Source organism: Tachyglossus aculeatus, chromosome 7, assembly GCF_015852505.1.
Source record: "Tachyglossus aculeatus isolate mTacAcu1 chromosome 7, mTacAcu1.pri, whole genome shotgun sequence".
In the NCBI taxonomy this organism is placed as follows: domain Eukaryota; kingdom Metazoa; phylum Chordata; class Mammalia; order Monotremata; family Tachyglossidae; genus Tachyglossus; species Tachyglossus aculeatus.
This window is the reverse complement of record NC_052072.1, coordinates 8,093,021-8,113,482: the sequence shown is the minus strand read 5'-3', so window position 1 is coordinate 8,113,482 and position 20,462 is coordinate 8,093,021. Positions and strand designations below refer to the sequence as shown.

Genomic DNA, 20,462 nt, shown 5'->3' with positions numbered 1-20,462 from the left:
AAGCGCTTAATAAATGCCATCATTATTATTATTATTATAATTATTATCATTATTTGTACCAATTCCCCTCATGGCCACCAAACAGATGTCAAACTAAAAGAAAGAGCTTGAGTGATATTTCTATTACACCCTACGCCCTGGTAATACAGTGCTTGCACATAGTAGAGAAGCAGCGTGGCTCAGTGGAAAGAGCACGGGCTTTGGAGTCAGAGGTCATGGGTTCAAATCCCTGCTCTGCCGCTTGTCAGCTGTGTGACTCTGGGCCAGTCACTTAACTTCTCTGTGCCTCAGTTACCTCATCTGTAAAATGAGGATTACGACTGTGAGCCCCTCGTGGCACAACCTGATCAACTTGTATCGTCCCCAGTGCTTAGAACAGTGCTTTGCACATAGTAAGCGCTTAATAAATGCCATTATTATTATTATTATAATAAGGGCTTTCTGGGTGGTGGGGTGTTGAACAACAAAGCTTTTGCTGGAAATGAGTCCTGTGATCAATCAATTAATCAATGGTATTTATTGAGCACTTAGTGTGTGCAGAGCACTCCGGAAAATACAGTACAATAAAGACGGTAGACACAATTCCTGCCCATAAGGAGCTTACAGTCTACATGTGTTCAACAAGCTCAACTTTTAGCCAATTTAAAAGGGAAGAAATTATAGACTCTTGGATAGGAGACTAATAATTCAATTATTTCTGCCCCAAGCCCTGTCCCACCCATAATCTTTCATTAACCTTGTGTGGGCTTAAATTTTTCTCATGAAGGAAAAGCAAGTGGAAGGGATAAAGAACTCTCATTCTTCGGTTTACTGGTTTTTCTTCCCGAAACCGTCAGTGAGTTTTGGAAAAAAAAACAAACAAACCAAAACCCTAATGATAATCAAGAACGGGGGAAACTACATCACGAGACTACTCAGGAGGCAATTTAGAAATCCACTTCATCGAGAAAACAAGATTTTGAGGTTAGGCGGTACTTACAATAAGTTGCTCTTCCTTTTCTCCGGTTTCTTTAATTATGATTTCAATCTCCTGGTTGAGCCCTTCCACGCTGTTCCGAAACCGCGCTCCCGTTGATTTGGTGATGGGAATCACTGGGATGAGTACGCTCTTTGGAATTGGAGCCTGGAAAACCCAAATGGAGGGAGAAGCGAGGGTTAGGGATTGTGGTGAATTGACTGGCTCGAAAAGTCGCAGCAACAGAAATTCACAATCTGCTGAGAAAGGGGACCAACCTATAAATCTGCCCCCAAAACAACAAACATTAAACCTCTAGGCAACCTTTTTGCTGTGACATAGAGCAGAGTTTTGGACACAACTCCGGACACGGGTGGTGGGTTTTCGAAAGTTTGTAAGGAGAGGAAAAAACACACAGGAGAAGCGTTTAAGAGGGCATCCTTCCCCTCTGTCAGCCGAGTTTGGATTAGATCCAGCTCTCTCGGAATGCAACTTTAAAACCCTTTCCTACGACGAGTCTTTGTCGCATCAGAAAGCAAACAGAAACATTTGATTTAGTAAGTGAGACGGAAAACACTCTAGTTGAAGAAACAGATTTAAAATCCCTATCTGATGGAAATACAGCAAGAAGAAAGCTTTTCGGTTTTTGTGGTCTGGTAATTTTCACTTATAATCTCACTGTGAACAAAGCCCACCTCCAACCAAATTCATAACTCTCCCATCTCTGCCCCGCCTTCACAGCGTTCCCACCCTCCATCCAGAACAACCTTCTCCTCACTCAATCGTATTTATTGAGCGCTTACTGTGTGCAGAGCACTGTACTAAGCGCTTGGGAAGTACAAGTTGGCAACATATAGAGACACTCCGCTCCAACAAACCACATCTCTCCCCTCCTGCAAACCCTCCTTAAAAGCCCGTCCTTCAGAAGAGATTCCATATCTACTCAATCAGTAATATTTATTGGTGACTTCTGAGGCACCCTACTAAGAGCTTGGGAGAGTTCAGTACAAGGCAAGGTCTCCGTCCTCCCACAATTTACAATCAAATCCACCAATCATAATTATGGAGTGCTTACTATGTGCAGAGCACCGTGCTAAGCGTTTGGGAGAGTAAAATATAACAGAATTAGCAGACCCGTTCCCTGCCCGAAATGAGCGTACAGTCTAGAGGGGGAGATGGACATTGGTATGAATAAATCAATCTCATGACTAACCCCCCCCAGGGCAAGTCACTTCACTTCCCTGTGCCTCAGTTCCCTCATCTGGGAAACGGGGATTAATCAATCAATCAATCAATCAATCGTATTTATTGAGCGCTTACTGTGTGCAGAGCACTGTACTAAGCGCTTGGGAAGTATAAGTTGGCAACATATAGAGACGGTCTCTACCCAACAGTGGGCTCACAGTCTGAAAGACGGTGAGCCCGCGTGGGAAAGAACTGTGTCCTGAGCCCCTTCCTTCCTCTCCCCCTTGTCCCCCTCTCCATCCCCCCATCTTACCTCCTTCCCTTCCCCACAGCACCTGTATATATGTATATATAGTTGTACATATTTATTACTCTATTTATTTATTTATTTATTTTACTTGTACATATCTATCCTATTTATTTTATTTTGTTGGTATGTTTGGTTTTGTTCTCTGTCTCCCCCTTTTAGACTGTGAGCCCACTGTTGGGTAGGGACTGTCTCTATGTGTTGCCAATTTGTACTTCCCAAGCGCTTAGTACAGTGCTCTGCACACAGTAAGCGCTCAATAAATACGATTGATGATGATGATGGTTAGCTTGGATCCACTCCACAGTGCTAAGTCCAGTGTCTGGCCCATAGTAAATGTACTCCCAAGCGCTTACTATAGTGCTCTGCACACAGTAAGCGCTCAATAAATACGACTGACTGACTGAATGAATAGTAAGCATTTAACAAGTTGCAAAAAGCCCAAGCCCCGGTTCCCAGGTCATCCCAGCCCCACAAGCCGACTGTGTGTTCTCATTCTGCTTTGTGGCTAGCATGCCAATGAGGGATGGAAGGCGGTTCGTGCTCGTGATCTCTGCCGGGTGGTTTTTAGGGTAGCGGTGTATTTCCAGGTATTTATTTGACTTCTGCAAATGGGCCGGCCTTCCCCCGTAGGCTGTGATTTCTCTACAAAATCCAACTCAGCTGATGCTGAACACAAGTCCAACCCAAGCAGGGGGCTCGGGATACTGGCCATCTGGTCACTGAAGAAGCAACTCTGCCATCTGGCAGCATCCTGATGGGGAATACGCAGTCCCATCAATCAGTGGGATTTATCAATCAATCAATCAATCGTATTTATTGAGCGCTTACTGTGTGCAGAGCCCTGTACTAAGCGCTTGGGAAGTACAAGTTGGCAACATATAGACACAGTCCCTACCCAACAATCAATCAATCAATCGTATTTATTGAGCGCTTACTGTGTGCAGAGCCCTGTACTAAGTGCTTGGGAAGTACAAGTTGGCAACATATAGAGACAGTCCCTACCCAACAATCAATCAATCAATCAATCATATTTATTGAGCGCTTACTGTGTGCAGAGCACTGTACTAAGCGCTTGGGAAGTACAAGTTGGCAACATATAGAGACAGTCCCTACCCAACAATCAATCAATCAATCGTATTTATTGAGCGCTTACTGTGTGCAGAGCACTGTGCTAAGCGCTTGGGAAGGACAAGCTGGCAACATATAGAGACAGTCCCTACCCAACAGTGGGCTCACAGTCTAGAAGGGGGAGACAGAGAACAAAACCAAACATACTAACAAAATAAAATAAATAGAATAGATAGGTACAGGTGAAATAAATAAAGTAATAAATAGGTACAAACATATATACAACAGTATATATATTGCATATATACATATATACAACATATATACAACAGTATATATGTTGCATATATGTTTGTACATATTGTACATATTGTACACAGAGCCCAACAGTGGGCTCACAGTCTAAAACAGTGGGCTCACAGTGCTTACCAGGTGCAGAGCACTGTGCTAAGCACTTAGGAGAGCCCAAAACAACCGAGTGGGCAGACATTTCCCTTGCGGGAATTAGAACCCAGGTCCTTCTGACTTCCAAGCCCAGGCGCTATCCATTATGCCACACTGCTTCTCTAAACATCTTTCAACAAGGTATGTGGGCTCCTACTATCCTAATTCAGAATTAAGAGGCTCCCTCGATCCAGACCAGAAGGAAAGTTGGGGTTTCTCTTGCGAAAACACTCTTTCTACTAGTTTAACTGAGGGTCTACAAAGCACGGGCCTCCCACCTGTCAACACATCAAGGCCCGTTAATAATAATAATAATAATAATAATAATAAATAATAATAATAACAACAATAATAATAATAATGTTGGTATTTGTTCATCATCAATCGTATTTATTGAGCGCTTACTGTGTGCAGAGCACTGTACTAAGCCCTTGGGAAGTACAAGCTGGCAACATATAGAGACAGTCCCTACCCAATAGTGGGCTCACAGTTTAAAAGGGGGAGACAGAGAGCAAAACCAAACATACCAAGAAAATTAAATAGAATAGATATGTACAGTAAAATAAATAAATAAATAGAGAAATAAATATGTACAAGCATATATACATATATACAGGTGCTGTGGGGAAGGGAAGGAGGTAAGATGGGGGGGATGGAGAGGGGGACAGGGGGAGAGGAAGGAAGGGGCTCAGTCTGGGAAGGCCTCCTGGAGGAGGTGAGCTCTCAGTAGGGCCTTGAAGGGCCTTGTTAAGCGCTTACTATGTGCCAAGCACTGCTCTAAGCGCTGGGATAGATACAAGGTTATTAGGTTGTCCCACTTGGGGCTCACAGTCTTGATCCCCATTTTACAAATGGGGTAACCGAGGCACAGAGAAGTTAAGTGACTTGCCCAAAGTCACGCAGCTGACAAGTGGCGGAGTCGGAATTAGAACCCACGACCTCCGACTCCCAAGACCGTGCTCTTTCCACAAAGCCACGCTGCTGCTCCACAGCGTGGAGTTCCAACTCCTGAGGAAGTTTTCACTACAGTCGCCCATAAAAAAAGGCGGCAAGCAGTGGAGGCTGGAAGTTTCCTCTTTTGGGGCATGCTATCGGTGGTTTGTTCAATAATAATAATACTAATTGTGGTATTTGTTAAACACTTACTTTGTACCAGGCACTGTACTAAGTGCTGGGGAAGATAGAAGATAACCAGGTCGGAAACAGTACCTGTCCTACATTGGGCTCACAATCTAGCTTTCACCTCCATTTTACAGATGAGGTAACAGGCAAAGAGAAGTGAAATGACTTGTCCAAGGTCACAGAGCAGACAGGTGGCCAAGAGGAGATTATAACCCAGGTCCTCTGATTCCCAGGCCCATGCTCTTTCCACTAGGCCATGCCGCTTCTCTAGACCAAAACCCTCCAACCCTCTATGAGCGTGGCTCAGTGGAAAGAGCCCGGGCTTGGGAGTCAGAGGTCATGGGTTCAAATCCCAGCTCCGCCACTTGTCAGCTGGGTGACTTTGGGCAAGTCACTTCATTTCTCTGCGCCTCAGTTCCCTCATCTGGAAAATGGGGATTAAGACTGTGAGTCCCCTGCGGGACAACCTGATTATCGTATATCCTCCCCGGCGCTTAGAACAGTGCTTTGCACATAGTAAGCACTTAATAAATGCCATTATTATTATTATTCTATTAATCAATCAATCAGTAGCATTTATTGAACTCTTACTGAAATAAGTGCTTGGGAGATTACAATGCCACTGAGTGGGCAGACACACTCCCTCCCCGCAGCTGACACAATGGGTGATCAATGTGATAGAGAAGCAGCAGGGCTCGGTAGAAAGAGCACGGGCTTGGGAGTCAGAGGTCATGGGTTCGAATCCCCCTCCGCCGCTTGTCAGCTGTGTGACCTTGGGCAAGCCACTTCATTTTCCCTGTGCCTCAGTTGCCTCATCTGTAAAATGGGGATTAAGACTGTGAGCCCCACGTGGGACAACCTGATCACCCTGCATTGCCCCCCGTGCTTAGAATAGTGCTTGGCACATAGTAGGCGCTTAACAAATATCATTATTATTATTATTATGTGGGTGGGTGTGAGGAGGAGCAGGAGAAGAGAGAGGAGAAGGAGGAGAAGGAGGGCAATATTCCCAGGCTCTGGAAGCAGAGGCCAGGATCCTCTCAGCTCAGGCGTGCCCGCCCCCTCACCTCCATCCTCATGCCAGGGAAAGGTATAGATAACCCCGTGTAACTTGGATAGACCAAAGCCAATCAATCAATCAATCATATTTATTGAGCGCTTACTATGTGCAGAGCACTGTACTAAGCGCTTGGGAAGTACAAATTGGCAACATATAGAGACAGTCCCTACCCAACACTGGGCTCACAGTCTAAAAGACCGATAACCAAGAACCGAAAAGTGCATTTTGCCTAGGTAGAAATAAAAGAGATATCCCCAGAGGGACAGGGAGGAGTATTTGGGGGCCGGGCGTACTTCTTAGTGGCCCAGGATGGCCCCGCCAACTCCCCCTCTCCCCAGGTCTGTCGAGTTTGGGGGCAGAGACCTCCAAAAAGCCTCAGTTTGGAAAGCAGCCTCCGACGGCTAATATAGCCACATGACCCTCAGCGGGTTGGCAGACTCCCGTGCATTGGAGGTGTTCATTAAGTCGCTTTGATAATGATGACGATTTGATGGATTCTCCCCGCCCACACACACCCCCTAGTGCAGTATGCAGGGTGGCTGGCTTGTCTTCCGGAGCAATCAATCAATCAATCAATCGTATTTATTGGGCGCTTACTGTGTGCAGAGCACTGTACTAAGTGCTTGGGAAGCACAAGTTGGCAACATATAGAGAAGGTCCCTACCCAACAGTGGGCTCACAGTCTAGAAGGGGGAGATAGAGAACAAAACAAAACATATCAACAAAATAAAATAAATAGAATAGATATGTACAAGTAAAATAGAGTAATAAATACGTACAAACATATATATATGTTTATAATATATATATATACAGGTGGTGTGGGGAAGGGAAAGGAGGTAAGGCGGGGGGCATGGAGAGGGGGAGGAGGAGGAGAGGAAGGAAGGGGCTCAGTCTGGGAAGGCCTCCTGGAGGAGGTGTAATTCTATATCAATCAATCAATTGTATTTATTGAGCGCTTACTGTGTGCAGAGCACTGTACTAAGCGCTTGGGAAGTGTAAGTTGGCAACATATAGAGACGGTCCCTACCCAACAGTGGGCTCACAGTCTAAAAGGGGGAATTTTAGTTAGAGTTAGTTAGAACTAACTAGTTAGAGTTAGTTAGAATTCTATAGTTAGAGAATAGGGTCACGAATATTGTAGTGCAGCAAAGGTTACAACAGAATCGGGAGAATTAGAATGTGAAAACATAAGTGAGAAAAAAATGAAAGGCTATAGGTAATGCCTGGGAGTCTCTTCTCAGAAAATTGCAGTTCCCCGTTCCGGGAAAGTAAGACGGTATAAATTTAATTTCCCTACAAATACACTCCACATGTATATACTTTACTAGCACAGGTGAGTCAACTTGCTCAACTCACCAGCATTTTAAGCCAACATCCAAGTGGAAAAACAAGTATTCTGACAAGAATCACAACCTGGGCCATTAGAAATCTCTACAACTGCTTACCTAATCAAAGAGCACCACCATGGCTGTTTCCAGAGAATGGGTTAGGATGAAAAGGGTCTCTCCAACGGGGTTTAGAGACTCTCTGGAGCTTTGTGGAGACCAAGAGCTTTGAGGTTCAGGAGTCCAGCCTTCTCCCACAAAAATACCACTCACCCCCACTTTCTCCAGCCACACTGGCTCCCCTGACCACTTCTCCCCTCCTTCTGAATAGCTCTCTAGTCAAACCAACAAAAAAAAATGGTTGTTTCTCTTGCATTCTCCTGCTTCTCAGAGATCTTGGGTGTTTTTCAGGGGGAGAAGAAGGGATATGGAGAAAGAGAAAGAGAGAGAGAAAGAAAGAAAAAGAGAAGGGAAGCCATGAGAAAAGATTGCACGATGCTAAAAGCTTGTGAGACACTGGGTTTACCAACTTGACCCACACAGGCGAGTCAGAAGACCAGAGCTGATCTTGGCATTCAGCAGAAAGGTCAAGGCCTGGCACAAGAAAACCTCCCCAACCTGAATTTCTCTGCCAATAATGGCAAACTTTCCAAACTCCAAAGTTTCAAAAGCAACTTAGGAAAAGGAAACTTAGTTCTGTCTAAAGGAACCTGATCGTATAACGAACGCTCAACTATTCACGCTAACTGCAAATTCTATGTATTGTGTTAAGTGTCTCCTTCTTTGGACATAAAGAGAGTGCTGGTGAATACTGACATGAAACCACTCAAGTGTTAAGCATTTTGTACTAGAGAACTGGTGGTAACCTATCGAAAAATATTTTCCTCCTCAGAATAATGTCATTAGAAGAAAAAATTTAAGTGATTCAGGTCTTTTGGAACCAAAAATTTCAGCAGTTTGGTAAAAGCTTCATTTCTTTTGGCAGGTTCAGTCCCCAATCAATCAATCGTATTTATTGAGCGCTTACTGTGTGCAGAGCACTGTACTAAGCGCTTGGGAAGTACAAGTCGGTAACACATAGAGACAGTCCCTACCCAACAGCGGGCTCACAGTCTAGAAGGGGGGAAACAGAGAACAAAACCAAACATAATAACAAAATACAGGGTAGAGACTTGGGGGAAAGGGTTCACAGCAAGGCCTCAGAACTTCAGGTCTGCACTGCCGATAGACACTGCTGGGAAGGCCAAGGTGCTTGGAAAAATTACAAAAAGTCAATCCACATTTTGAAAAAACGGTTTTCTTTCAGTTGCATTCCAGATCAAGGACAGAGAAGCAGCATGGCCTAGTGCAAACAGAACGGGCTGGGAATTAGAAGTCCTAGGGATCTAGTTCCAGTTCTGCCACATTCCGCTAAGTGACCCTGGGCAAGTAACTTCACTTCCTCGTCTGTAAAATGGGTAGTCAATCTCCCTTCTCCCTCCTTTTTACACTGTGAGCCCCATGTGAATCAGGGACTGTGTCTGACCCAATTAACTTGAATCTACCCCAGCACTTAGAACAGTCCTTGACATACATTAGGCGTTTAAACAAACAAGAAGATGGTTGGGCCGGGATTTGAAATCTTCAAGAATTAAGAAAAATAAAAAGGGGTGCGCTGACTTGAATCTCGTGGCTCAGTGGAAAGAGCCTGGGCTTTGGAGTCAGAGGTCATGGGTTCAAATCATCATCATCATCATCATCAATCGTATTTATTGAGCGCTTACTGTGTACACAGCACTGTACTAAGCGCTTGGGAAGTACAAGTTGGCAACATATACAGACAGTCCCTACCCAACAGTGGGCTCACAGTCTAAAAGGGGGAGACAAAGAACAAAACCAAACATACTAACAAAATAAAATAAATAGAATAGATATGTACAAGTAAAATAAATAAATAGAGTAACAGATATGTACAAACATATATACATATATACAGGTGCTGTGGGGAAGGGAAGGAGGTAAGATGTGGGGGGGATGGAGAGGGGGAGAGGAAGGAAGGGGCTCAGTCTGGGAAGGCCTCCTGGAGGAGGTGAGCTCTCAGTAGGGCCTTGAAGGGAGGAAGAGAGCGAGCTTGGCGGATGGGCAGAGGGATTGGGGGCATTCCAGGCCCGGGGGATGATGTGGGCCAGGGGTCGATGGCGGGACGGGCGAGAACGAGGCCTAACGGTGAAGAGATTAGCGGCGGAGGAGCGGAGGGTGCGGGCTGGGCTGGAGAAGGAGAGAAGGGAGGTGAGGTAAGAGGGGGCGAGGTGATGGATGGACAGCCTTGAAGCCCAGGGTGAGGAGTTTCTGCCTGATGCGCAGATTGATTGGTAGCCACTGGAGATTTTTGAGGATTTTCAAAATCCAGGCTCCGCCAACTGTCAGCTGTGTGACTTAGGCCAAGTCACTTCACTTCTCTGGGCCTCAGTTACCTCATCTGTAGACTGGGGATTAAAACCGCGAGCCCCCCTGTGGGACAACCTGATCACCTTGTAACCTCCCCGGCGCTTAGAACAGTGCTTTGCACATAGTAAGCGCTTAACAAATACCATTATTATTATTATCTTGGAAGCAATTTCTAGGATAGCAATATTTTCTTTTAATGAGCTCTTCTTTGGGCTTGGCCCAAGGCCTGGGCTCTAGCCACTGGGCTTCACTGCTCCTCTGTCTAAAGCAGGTCCCTTCCTTATGAGGTAGCCAAGGGGTGTGCCGGGGCCTAGCTGCTCCCAGAAGGCAGAGTGGGCAACTGATTGGATTATTCAGTCGTTATTTCGAGTTACCCCAGGCTGACTTCTCTTCTCCCCCTCAGATGTACTCAGACGGTTATCCATCACCCTTTCCCATGCCCCACCGCTGAACGGCGGCGCCTCTTTGCCGCGTCCGTACCTGGCATTGGTGAATGGCGGCGTGGTTGCCGTGGAATGGAGACTGCCTTTCCTTATCTCGGTGGTGGCGGCTACTGTGCTTACTTCTCTGGAGCTGCTGCCGTAATTTTGCAATCTGAAGGAGACAGCAAAAAAGGAAACCAAGTGTCACTTTGGAAAACCTGGTACCGCTGGGTCCTCGAGCCAGTGAGAGCACGCGACGTTTCATCGACCGCTTGGCTAATACTCTCTGAGGCGTCTCCATTGCGGCGCCGCCAAACCGGTAATTTTGTGGCTAGAAAAGAAATCTGTACCTATTAAGCCGTGAAAATGTATTCAATGCAAAATTTAAGCCGAAGGGAAAGTCACCAGGGGAACCGATTCTTCTCGCTTCTTTCCCGAAAAACTCATACATCTTTTCCCTTGCTGCAGCTATTAAATAACAGTAGTATGAACTGCATTCACTGAGCACTTAGTGGGTGCAAAGCGCGGGTGTGCGGTTCTGAGTGGGAAGTACAAAACATGCAACTCACACATTCCCTGGCATCCAAGAATTTACACTCTACTCCCTCTAAAAATATTCTTTTTATTTTAAAAAAAGACAAGCTCTGACCTCAAACGCATCCGTGACAGTGAAATCCAAAAAGGCAGCTGGGAATATTTTCAAATCATCAAGTATTAGGAAAAATAAAAGAGGGGAGCACTGACTTGAATCTTGGAGGCAATTTCTAGGATAGTGATGTTCCCTTTTAATGACCTCTTTTTGCAGTCATTAAATGACCCAGCTTGGTCTTTGTTTTTCAGCATCTACAAAGAAGTCTATTGAATCATCAACTTCTCTAATGAGAACTTACTCTCAAATCACTTTGAAGTGAAATTACTCTTTGTAATGTCCTTTGGGGTATAGAGAACCTTAGTGTACTGTTGCTTCATATCCTTCAATCGACTTTTACAATTTTGGTCTCTACTGATTACACAGAGGAGCAGGCAGGTTAACAACTTTCCCTTTTAGTTTTCATTTGAGCCAAAGGGGGCAAAGTCAGAGGGCCTGGATTCTAATAGTGGCTCCGCCACTTGACCGGCTGTATGCCCCTGAACAAGTCACTTCATTTCTCTGTGCCTCAGTTACCTCATCTGTCAAAGCGGGATTCAAAACCTGTTCTCCCTCCTCGGACTGTAAACTCTGTGTGGGACAGGGACCGTCCCATTTTCTTGTACCTTTCCTGGTGCTTAGAACAGGGCCTGACACACAGAAAGCACTATTATTCATTCATTCATTCATTCATTCATTCATTCATTCAATCGTATTTATTGAGTGTTTACTGTGTGCAGAGCGCTGTACTAAGCACTTGGGAAGTACAAGCTGGCAACATATAGAGACAGTCCCCACCCAACGACGGGCTCACAGTCTAGAAGGGGGAGACAGACAACAAAACAAAACATGTGGTCAGATGTCAAGTCATCAGAATAAGTAGAAATAAAGCTAGATGCACATCATTAACAAAATAAATAAAATAGTAAATATGTACAAATAAAATAGAGTAATAAATCTGTACAAACAGGTGCTGTGGGGAGGGGAAGGAGGTAGGGCAGGGTGGGTGGGGAGGAGGAGAGGAAAAAGGGGACTCAGTCTGAGAAGGCCTCCTGGGGGAGGTGAGCTCTCAGTAGGGCTTTGAAAGGAGGAAGAGAGCTAGCTTGGCAAATGTGCGGAGGGAGGGCGTTCCAGGCCATTATTATTATCGTTAAATTATCAATTGCCCAAGCGGATAAAACGAAACTCCAGTACTGACTACGCTCAAACGTTTGAGACTCCCTAATCAATTTCTTCACAGTTTCCTCGGAAAGAAAAATGCACGTTAAGAGCAACTATGCTACAGAACATATGTCCAGGATTTCAGGACAGTTCACCCGAGTCTCAAACAAATCACATTTTGCGGGGGAGGCCCATACCCAAGGCTAAATGAAAAACCTGTTGGCTTCTCCTTGACCGCACCTAACACTCCCTTGAGGTACTTTCATCCTGTTCCTTGCCTGTGTTTTCTAATTCAGTTGTCAGCCCAATGGACAGGGACCACATTTTCCTCATCATTTCATTTAGGCACCGCATCCTGCCCATACTGAACGATAAGCAGAGTGCTGAGAACTGGACACCAGCTCCAGACCATCCAGGAGCATATATTCATGCATTCAACTCTTCATTATCTGTGCTAATGGGGGGAAGATGTGGAATGCGTCATATAGAACAGGGAAGGGAGGCTGCCTGGGATTCAGATATCAGAAAGAGCAAGTATCCAGACCTTAAAAAACAGTTCTGGGCCAGGAGAGTTCAGAGAAAGCCAGAGGTGACGATTTTGGGTGCTGCAGTGAGGGAGATCAGAAAAACAGGCAAACTGCAGCTAGTGAGAGCTTCGATTGCTGCCACAGGTGATCTACAAAAAAATGGATAATCTACTCCCAAATGATCAGGAGTTGACTGCAAACTGACCCCTTAGGATTGCGTTTTAATTTCCTTTTCCACTGTCGCTCTTGGCCAAGGCCTCCTTGGGTCTGTTTCCTTTAGTCGCTTGCATTTGGAAGCTTCACTTGAAATTAGGATGACAACTTTGTGTGGGGTTAAAAAATGGGGAAAAAAAAAGAAGGGGAGGGGGGGGGGACGGAGGGAAGACTAGATAACAGTCTTCAACTTCCCCAGCCTAAACAAGCACTCACCTGTGTCCATTCTCAAGGGGCACACAAGTCACAAGCTTCATGGAAATGAGTCAGAGGGACACAAACCTACCCCATTTGACCCCAGACCAAGGTTTCCTAACCTCCTTGAGTTGGTCCGTGCTTCCCCAAGAGGCTGAACGCTTGTGAGAGCCTTTCTTTTTTTCCAAGTAGTCTTCAGACCAGGCACACTCTGTCTGCAGCAACGACAACAACAACAAAAAAGGAGCAAAGTTTTTCAGTTGTTTGAAAATGAGCCAAGTGATCGTTCTTGAGGAAAAGACAAGCGCAGACAATGAATTTCTGGGTATAACAAAATTCAGTTTCAAGAAAAAATAAGATGCAGTCCACCTCCCATTGGCTTTTCAAACCTACAGTCAGAAATCCATTACCCTGTTGATGATGATGATGATGGCATTTATTAAGCACTTACTTTGTGCAAAGCACTGTTCTAAGTGCTGGGGAGGTTACAAGGAGATCAGGTTGTCCCACGGGGGGCTCGCAGTCTTCATCCCCATTTTCCAGATGAGGGAACTGAGGCCCAGAGAAGTGAAGTGACTTGCCCAAAGTCACACAGCTGACAATTGGCGGAGCCGGGATTCAAACCCATGACCCCTGACTCCAAAGCCCAGGCTCTTTCCACTGAGCCACGCTGCTTCTCTGTTGTCTCGCTACTCTAATTTAACCTGCTATACTGTGTTCTTCTATTAAAACAGTCTGGTTTCTAATGTCAATAGGGGCTTAAGTTTCGTTAAAATATACTGATCATCTCCTGGATGGCTCCGGCCTTCTGGAAGCTGGAGGGACCCCAGCTTTCTGGCCCCCAGATCTCCATGAGGGAGAGGGCAGATAGGCCCCAGAAACAAACCCTCACCCAAGAAAACTTGTACTTCCCAAGCGCCTAGTACAGTGCTCTGCACACAGTAAGCGCTCAATAAATACGATTGAATGAATGAATGAACTCCCTAGACTATGCACCCTGAGCTGGAATGTTTCGGAGACTACAGATGGGAAGGAAAACGGCTCGGTCATCAGTTCCAATCAGCTCAGCATATTAAAAAGCTCATTTATTCAAATTAAATCAGGTGCAGGCGCATGCACCTTGCGAGGGGAAGCAGTGTATGTCATCCTCTGTTGTTTTCTCAGGTGCTCACATCCCCTTGGTGGAAATGAGTGATCTCAGTCCCAACAGGGGACAAAGACCAACAAAAGTGCTCAGTACAGTGCTCTGCAGTAGCGCTCAATAAATACGACTGAGTGGATGAATGAACAACACACAAGTCCTCTGAACGAAACACCAAACTAAGGTTCTTGTAGCATATTCAAAAGGTAGATGCAATGAAAACAATTAGCACATTTAGAAACGTTTAAAATTCATCTAATCTCTGATTTAAAGGGAGCTTTCTCCAGTTTCTTTAATTACAAAATTCTAAAACATTTTAAGTAGCAAATCAGAAACATCAAGGGTTCACCTTGGCTCTTTTGGACAGTTTGCAATACAACTGAATGGCCTCAACCCAACCAAAAACAGAACAGAGCAGTTCTGAATCATAACTTACCTTTTAAAAATTTACAATGATGCACTTACACCAAATTCTTAAACCTCAGCTATCTCTCGATCCAAATTCATAAAACTTACATTATTAATCAATCAATCAATCAATCATATTTATTGAGCACTTATTGTGTGCAGAGCACTGTACTAAGCGCTTGGGAAGTACAAGTTGGCAGCATATAGAGACAGTCCCTACCCAACAGCGGGCTCACAGTCTAGGAGGGGGAGACAGAGAACAAAACCAAACATATTAACAAAATAAAATAAACAGAATAGATATGTACAAGTAAAATAAATGGAGTAACAAATATGTACAAACATATATACATATATACAGGATTACAGGCTCACTCTTTGAAAGCAGAAAGCAACAAAGATTAAGCAAAACACTTTTCACCCCCAAAGTATACAATTTATTAGTGAAGCCTACTAAAATTGATGTTATTTATTGCATTTCAAAAAATTATCAACTGAACATCACCATCAGTTCATAGTGCTATTTGAGAACATGCAGGACTAAGTGCAGGGGAAAGTACAGCAGAAGCTCTACTCATAAGGGGCTTGCACTCTAGTAATAATAATAATGATGGCATTTATTAAGCGCTTACTATGTGCAAAGCACAGTTCTAAGCACTGGAGAGGTACAAGGTGATCAGGTTGTCCCACGGGGGGCTCGCAGTCTTAATCCCCATTTTACAGATGAGGTAACTGAGGCAAAGAGAAGTTAAATGACTTGCCCAAAGTCACACAGCTGACAAGTGGCGGAGCCAGGGTTTGAAACCATGACCTCTGACTCCAAAGCCCGGGCTCTTTCCTCTGAGGTGTAAAAATATTCACAACTAAAGTAGAATAAATTAATGGCTATATGAAGGATCATACATTACATGCACAATTGCTCAGGAAAGGGATAGGCGAATCTGTTAAGTGCTAGAGGGTGCTCTGAGGCTGCTTTTTTCCACGTGTTGGGAGTTAATCCAGGAAGGCTTGTCGGAGGCAGTTGATTTTTAGGAGAACTTTGAACATGGTGGGAGCTGGGGCCTGTCAAACTTGTAGGGTAAAAGGCATTCAAGGCTTGGGCAGCAGAAGCAGCAGGAGGGTGGAAGTGGGAGAACTGAGGGCAGAAATCACTTAGAAAGTTTTGTTAGGAGGAACAGAGGACCAACTGGGAAGCAATGAGTGAAGAAATTGATACGTGTGCTGGACAAGAGTCATGGAGAACCCATTAGTCTATAATAAAAATAATAAATTATTATTACTATAATAATAATAATAATAATGGCATTTATTGAGCACTTACTATGTGCAAAGCACTGTTCTGAGCACTGGGGAGGTTACAAGGTGATCGGGTTGCCCCATGGGGGGCTCACAGTCTTCATCCCCATTTTGCAGATGAGGGAACTGAGGCCCAGAGAAGTTATTAAGTGACTTGCCCAAAGTCACACAGCTGACAAGTGGTGGAGCCGGGATTTGAACCCATGACCTCTGATTCCAAAGCCCGGGCTCTTTTCCACTGAGCACGCTGCTTCTCTATATTACAACTGTTAAGCACTGTTCTTACTGCTGGGGTAAGAACATGCTGATTTTTTAAAATGGCATTTGCTAAGCACTTACTATGTGCTGGGTATTGTCTTAAGTGCTGGGGACTTAAGGTTGGACTCAGTCCATGCCCCACATGGGGCTCACTATTTTAACCCCATTTTACAGATGAGGGAACTGAGGCATAGATAAGTGAAATGATGTGCCCAAGTTCACACAAAAGCAAGTGGCGGAACCAGAATTAGAACCCAGGGCCTTCCAACTCCCAGGCCTGAGTCTATCTACTAGGCTATGCTGCTCCCCTGTGAATCAGATTGGCCCCAGTCCCTCTCCCACACGGAGCTCAAGGTCCAAGTAGGAATCAATCAATCAATTAATGGTATTTGTTGAGCACTTACTATGTGCAGAGCACTGTACAAAGCACTTGGGAGAGTACAACAGAAGTAGCAGACATATTTCCTGCCCATTTGAGGAAGGAGAGGAGGTAATGAATCCCCATTTTACAGTTGGGGAAATTGAGGCACAGAGAAGTTACGTGATCGGCCCGAAGTCACACATCGGCCAAGTGGAAGAGCTGGGATTAGAACTCAGGTCTCCTGACTCTCAAGGCCCAGGCCTCTGCTCTTTCCACGAGCCCATACCACTTCCCAATTATGAGGAGTTTTACTTGATGCAAAAGGACATGGAAAGCCATTTGCAGAAAATCTGAAGAGAAGGGAGATATGTTACGTGTTAGAAAGCATTCAATAAATATAATTGATTAACTGATGCTTCAAGCTGAGAGGCTGGGCAGCAGTGCTTTGTATAGATTGAGAGTGGGAAGCAGAGACCAGTGAGGATGATACAAAAGTCCTGCTGGGCTATAACAAGGGCTTGAAGCAAGGTAGTAGCTGTTTGGGTGGCGACAACTTAAAAACAGCAAGGTGTTTTAAGTCAATTTAAGAGAAATTACAATCTGGAGTTAGAGGAAAAAGTTATTTAAAATAATCCATTTTATTTTACTCACTATAGTGAGCCTTTAAAAGTCACTTCGTTTCTGTCCCTTGCATCTTAAAAGGAAAAAAAACCTACATTCAACTCATCAATCGTATTTATTGAGCGCTTACTGTGTGCACAGCACTGTACTAAGCGCTTGGGAAGTACAAGTTGGCAACATATAGAGACAGTCCCTACCCAACAGTGGGCTCACAGTCTAAAAGTGTCTACATACATACAGTCTAAAAGGGTCTACATTCAAATGACCCTTGAAGCTGAAAATTCAGGCTACTTCTATTACAGCCACTGCAAAAAGAATGTGAGTCATTTCAGATTCGACAAGTTTGAAGGCTAAATTGCATACAATAATGGTACTGTCTTCCCTTATAAAAAAAAATTACAGCACTGCTCCACACTCTTTTAGCTTGGTCGAGTTTTTGGCACATGGTTGGCACTCGGTAAATACCAAGATGAATGTAACCAGTCTGTAGGCAGCCCCTTCTGCAGTTTATTCAGGAAACCACTTTGCCAGACAGTTGCCCGCCTAATGACTAGCCAAAAGCTTATGCAAGAGCCTGGGATCCAAAATTAATCTGATTAGGAGAGATGCTTATAAACACCAGCTGACTGGAAACTGCTGTACAATCATTCATTCATTCAATCGGATTTATTGAGCGCTTACTGTGAGCCGAGCACTGGACTAAGCACTTGGGAAGTACAAGTTGGCAACATATAGAGACGGTATCTTCTGAAATTCTCCAGTACAGGATTCCCTATCAATGTCCATGCCTCCAAACAATTTACTTGAAGGAAAAAAAAAAAAAGCAGCAGCGTGGCCTAGTGGATAGAGTCCAGGTTTCGAATTCCAGCTCTGCCACTTGTCCGCTGTGTGACCCTGGGTAAGTCACTTCAATTCCTCTGTGCCTCAGTTACCTCATCTGCAAAATGGGGATTGAGACTGTGAGCCCTATGTGGGACAGGGACTATATCCAACCACATTAGCTTGAATCTACTCTGGGGCTACAGGGCAGGGCCTGGTGAATGCAAATTCCCTTAATCAGGATAAGGTGGAACACTGGAAATCTAGGCTGCCCAGAAGAAGGCACTGAAAAAAGCCCCCTGGTTCAAAAAGCTAACAAGTGAACATCCAACCAACCCAGTATTTAAAAAAAAATTTCAATCAATCATATTTAGAGTGTGTTCTGGGTGCAGAGCACTGTTCTAAGTGCTTGGGAAAATCCAAAAGAGTTGGTAATCATAATAATAATAGTCATTATTATCATGATGGCATTTATTAAGTGCTTCCTATGTGCAAAGCACTATTCTAAGTGCTGGGGAGGTTACAAGATGATCATGTTGTCCCACGGGGGGCTCACAGTCTTAATCCCCATTTTACAGATGAGGTAACTGAGGCCCAGAGAAGTGAAGTGACTTGCCCGAAGTCACACAGCGGACAGTTGGTGGAGCCGGAATTTGAACCCCTGACCTCTGATTCCAAAGCCCGGGCTCTTTCCACTGAGCCACGGGTAGACATATTCCCTGACCACAGTGAAATTAGATGTGTTTTTTAAGGAAGGAATAGGAAAGGTGAAATTGAGGGTGCAGAGGCAACAGTCTCGGCTGACCAAGGCAGGCGCCATTAATTTGGAATTTGATCCTAATGTCTCTGCCATTGTCACAGACTTTTGGTATGTTTGCTGCTGATCTCTATTCTGATCCATATTGCCATAAGAATGCCAATCTAGTCCTTATTTCGAAACACCTGCTGAAATTCTAATTTCACTTAATAATAATAATGGTATTTGTTAAGCGCTTACTATGTGCAAAGCACTGTTCTAAGCGCTGGAGGGACATAAGGTGATCAGGTTGTCCCACATGGGGCTCACAGTCTTAATCCCCATTTTACAGATGAGGGAACTGAGGCCCAGAGAAGTGAAGTGACTTGCCCAAAGTCACACAGCTGACAAGTGGCGGAGCTGGGATTTGAACCCATGACCTCTGACTCCAAAGCCCGGGCTCTTTCCACTGAGCCACGCTGCTTCTAGAATAAAAATGTTTTAACCTCCAGGCTACTTAAATCAATATTTCATTCCTATCTAACTCTGACATTCATCCCTCATCGTGGCCCACTTGAAACTGCATTCCACAAAGAATTGGTTTCAGGTCCCAGATTTACAGTGGTCTTTCCAAAAGGATGCCCAATGCCTTCTTGTCAGTCAATCGTATTTTCTGAGCGCTTACCGTGTGCACAGCACTGCTGTAAGCGCTTGGGAGAGTACAATATCACAATGAACAGACACATTCTTGTCCTTAATGATCTCCCTGGAGACTGGAATGCCCTCCCTCCGCACATCCGCCAAGCTCGCTCTCTTCCTCCCTTCCTCCCCGTCTTACCTCCTTCCCTTCCCCACAGCACCTGTATATATGGTTGTACATATTTATTACTCTATTTATTTATTTATTTATTTATTTTACTTGTACATTTCTATCCTATTTATTTTATTTTGTTGGTATGTTTGGTTCTGTTCTCTGTCTCCCCCTTTTAGACTGTGAGCCCACTGTTGGGTAGGGACTGTCTCTATGTGTTGCCAATTTGTACTTCCCAAGCGCTTAGTACAGTGCTCTGCACATAGTAAGTGCTCAATAAATACGATTGATTGATTGACTGATTGATTCAAAGCCCTACTGAGCGCTCACCTCCTCCAGGAGGCCTTTCCTCTCCTCCTCCCCATCCCCCCGCCCTACCTCCTCCCCCCCCCCACAGCACCTGTATATATGTTTGTACAGATTTATTATTCTATTTATTTTACTTGTACATATTTTTACTATTCTATTTTGTTAATGTTGTGCATCTAGCTTTATTTCTATTTATTCTGATGACTTGACACCTGTCCACAAGTTTTGTTTTGTGGTCAGTCTCCCCCTTCTAGACTGTGAGCCTGTTGTTCGGTAGGGACCATCTCTATATGTTGCCAACCTGTGTTCCCCAAGCGCTTAGTACAGTGCTCTGTCCACAGTAAGCGCTCAATAAATATGATTGAATGAATGAATGAATAATGAAAGGGGCTAAACTGCTCTTCACTGATCATGTTTCAATCAATCAATGAAACAACGCATTTATTGAGTGCTTACTGAGAGCAGAGCACAACAAAATAGAGGTGGTAGACACATTCTCTGCCTCCCAGGAGCTTGCAAACTACCTGCATATTTTCTCTTATGACCCATTACTTAACCACCTATTGATTAATTCCCTTTAAAATAAGAACATTTCCTTTTATTAAAATCTTCTTAGGCTTTATAAACATTTCACAGGCTGTGTTCTTAAATCTCATG

At 44.4% G+C, this 20,462-nt stretch overlaps 1 protein-coding gene across 1 annotated transcript in view; it reads right to left on the bottom strand.

The window, feature by feature from the left end:
- FAM117B (family with sequence similarity 117 member B) overlaps nt 1–20,462 on the bottom strand; it is a 106,861-nt gene that overhangs the window by 13,412 nt on the left and 72,987 nt on the right. Inside the window, exons 4-6 of the mRNA XM_038749594.1 lie at nt 13,168–13,260; nt 10,380–10,493; nt 980–1,123 (exon numbers count right to left, since the gene is read on the bottom strand). Coding sequence (XP_038605522.1) covers nt 980–1,123; nt 10,380–10,493; nt 13,168–13,260 — 351 coding nt within the window. The remainder of the gene's footprint in view (nt 1–979; nt 1,124–10,379; nt 10,494–13,167; nt 13,261–20,462) is intronic.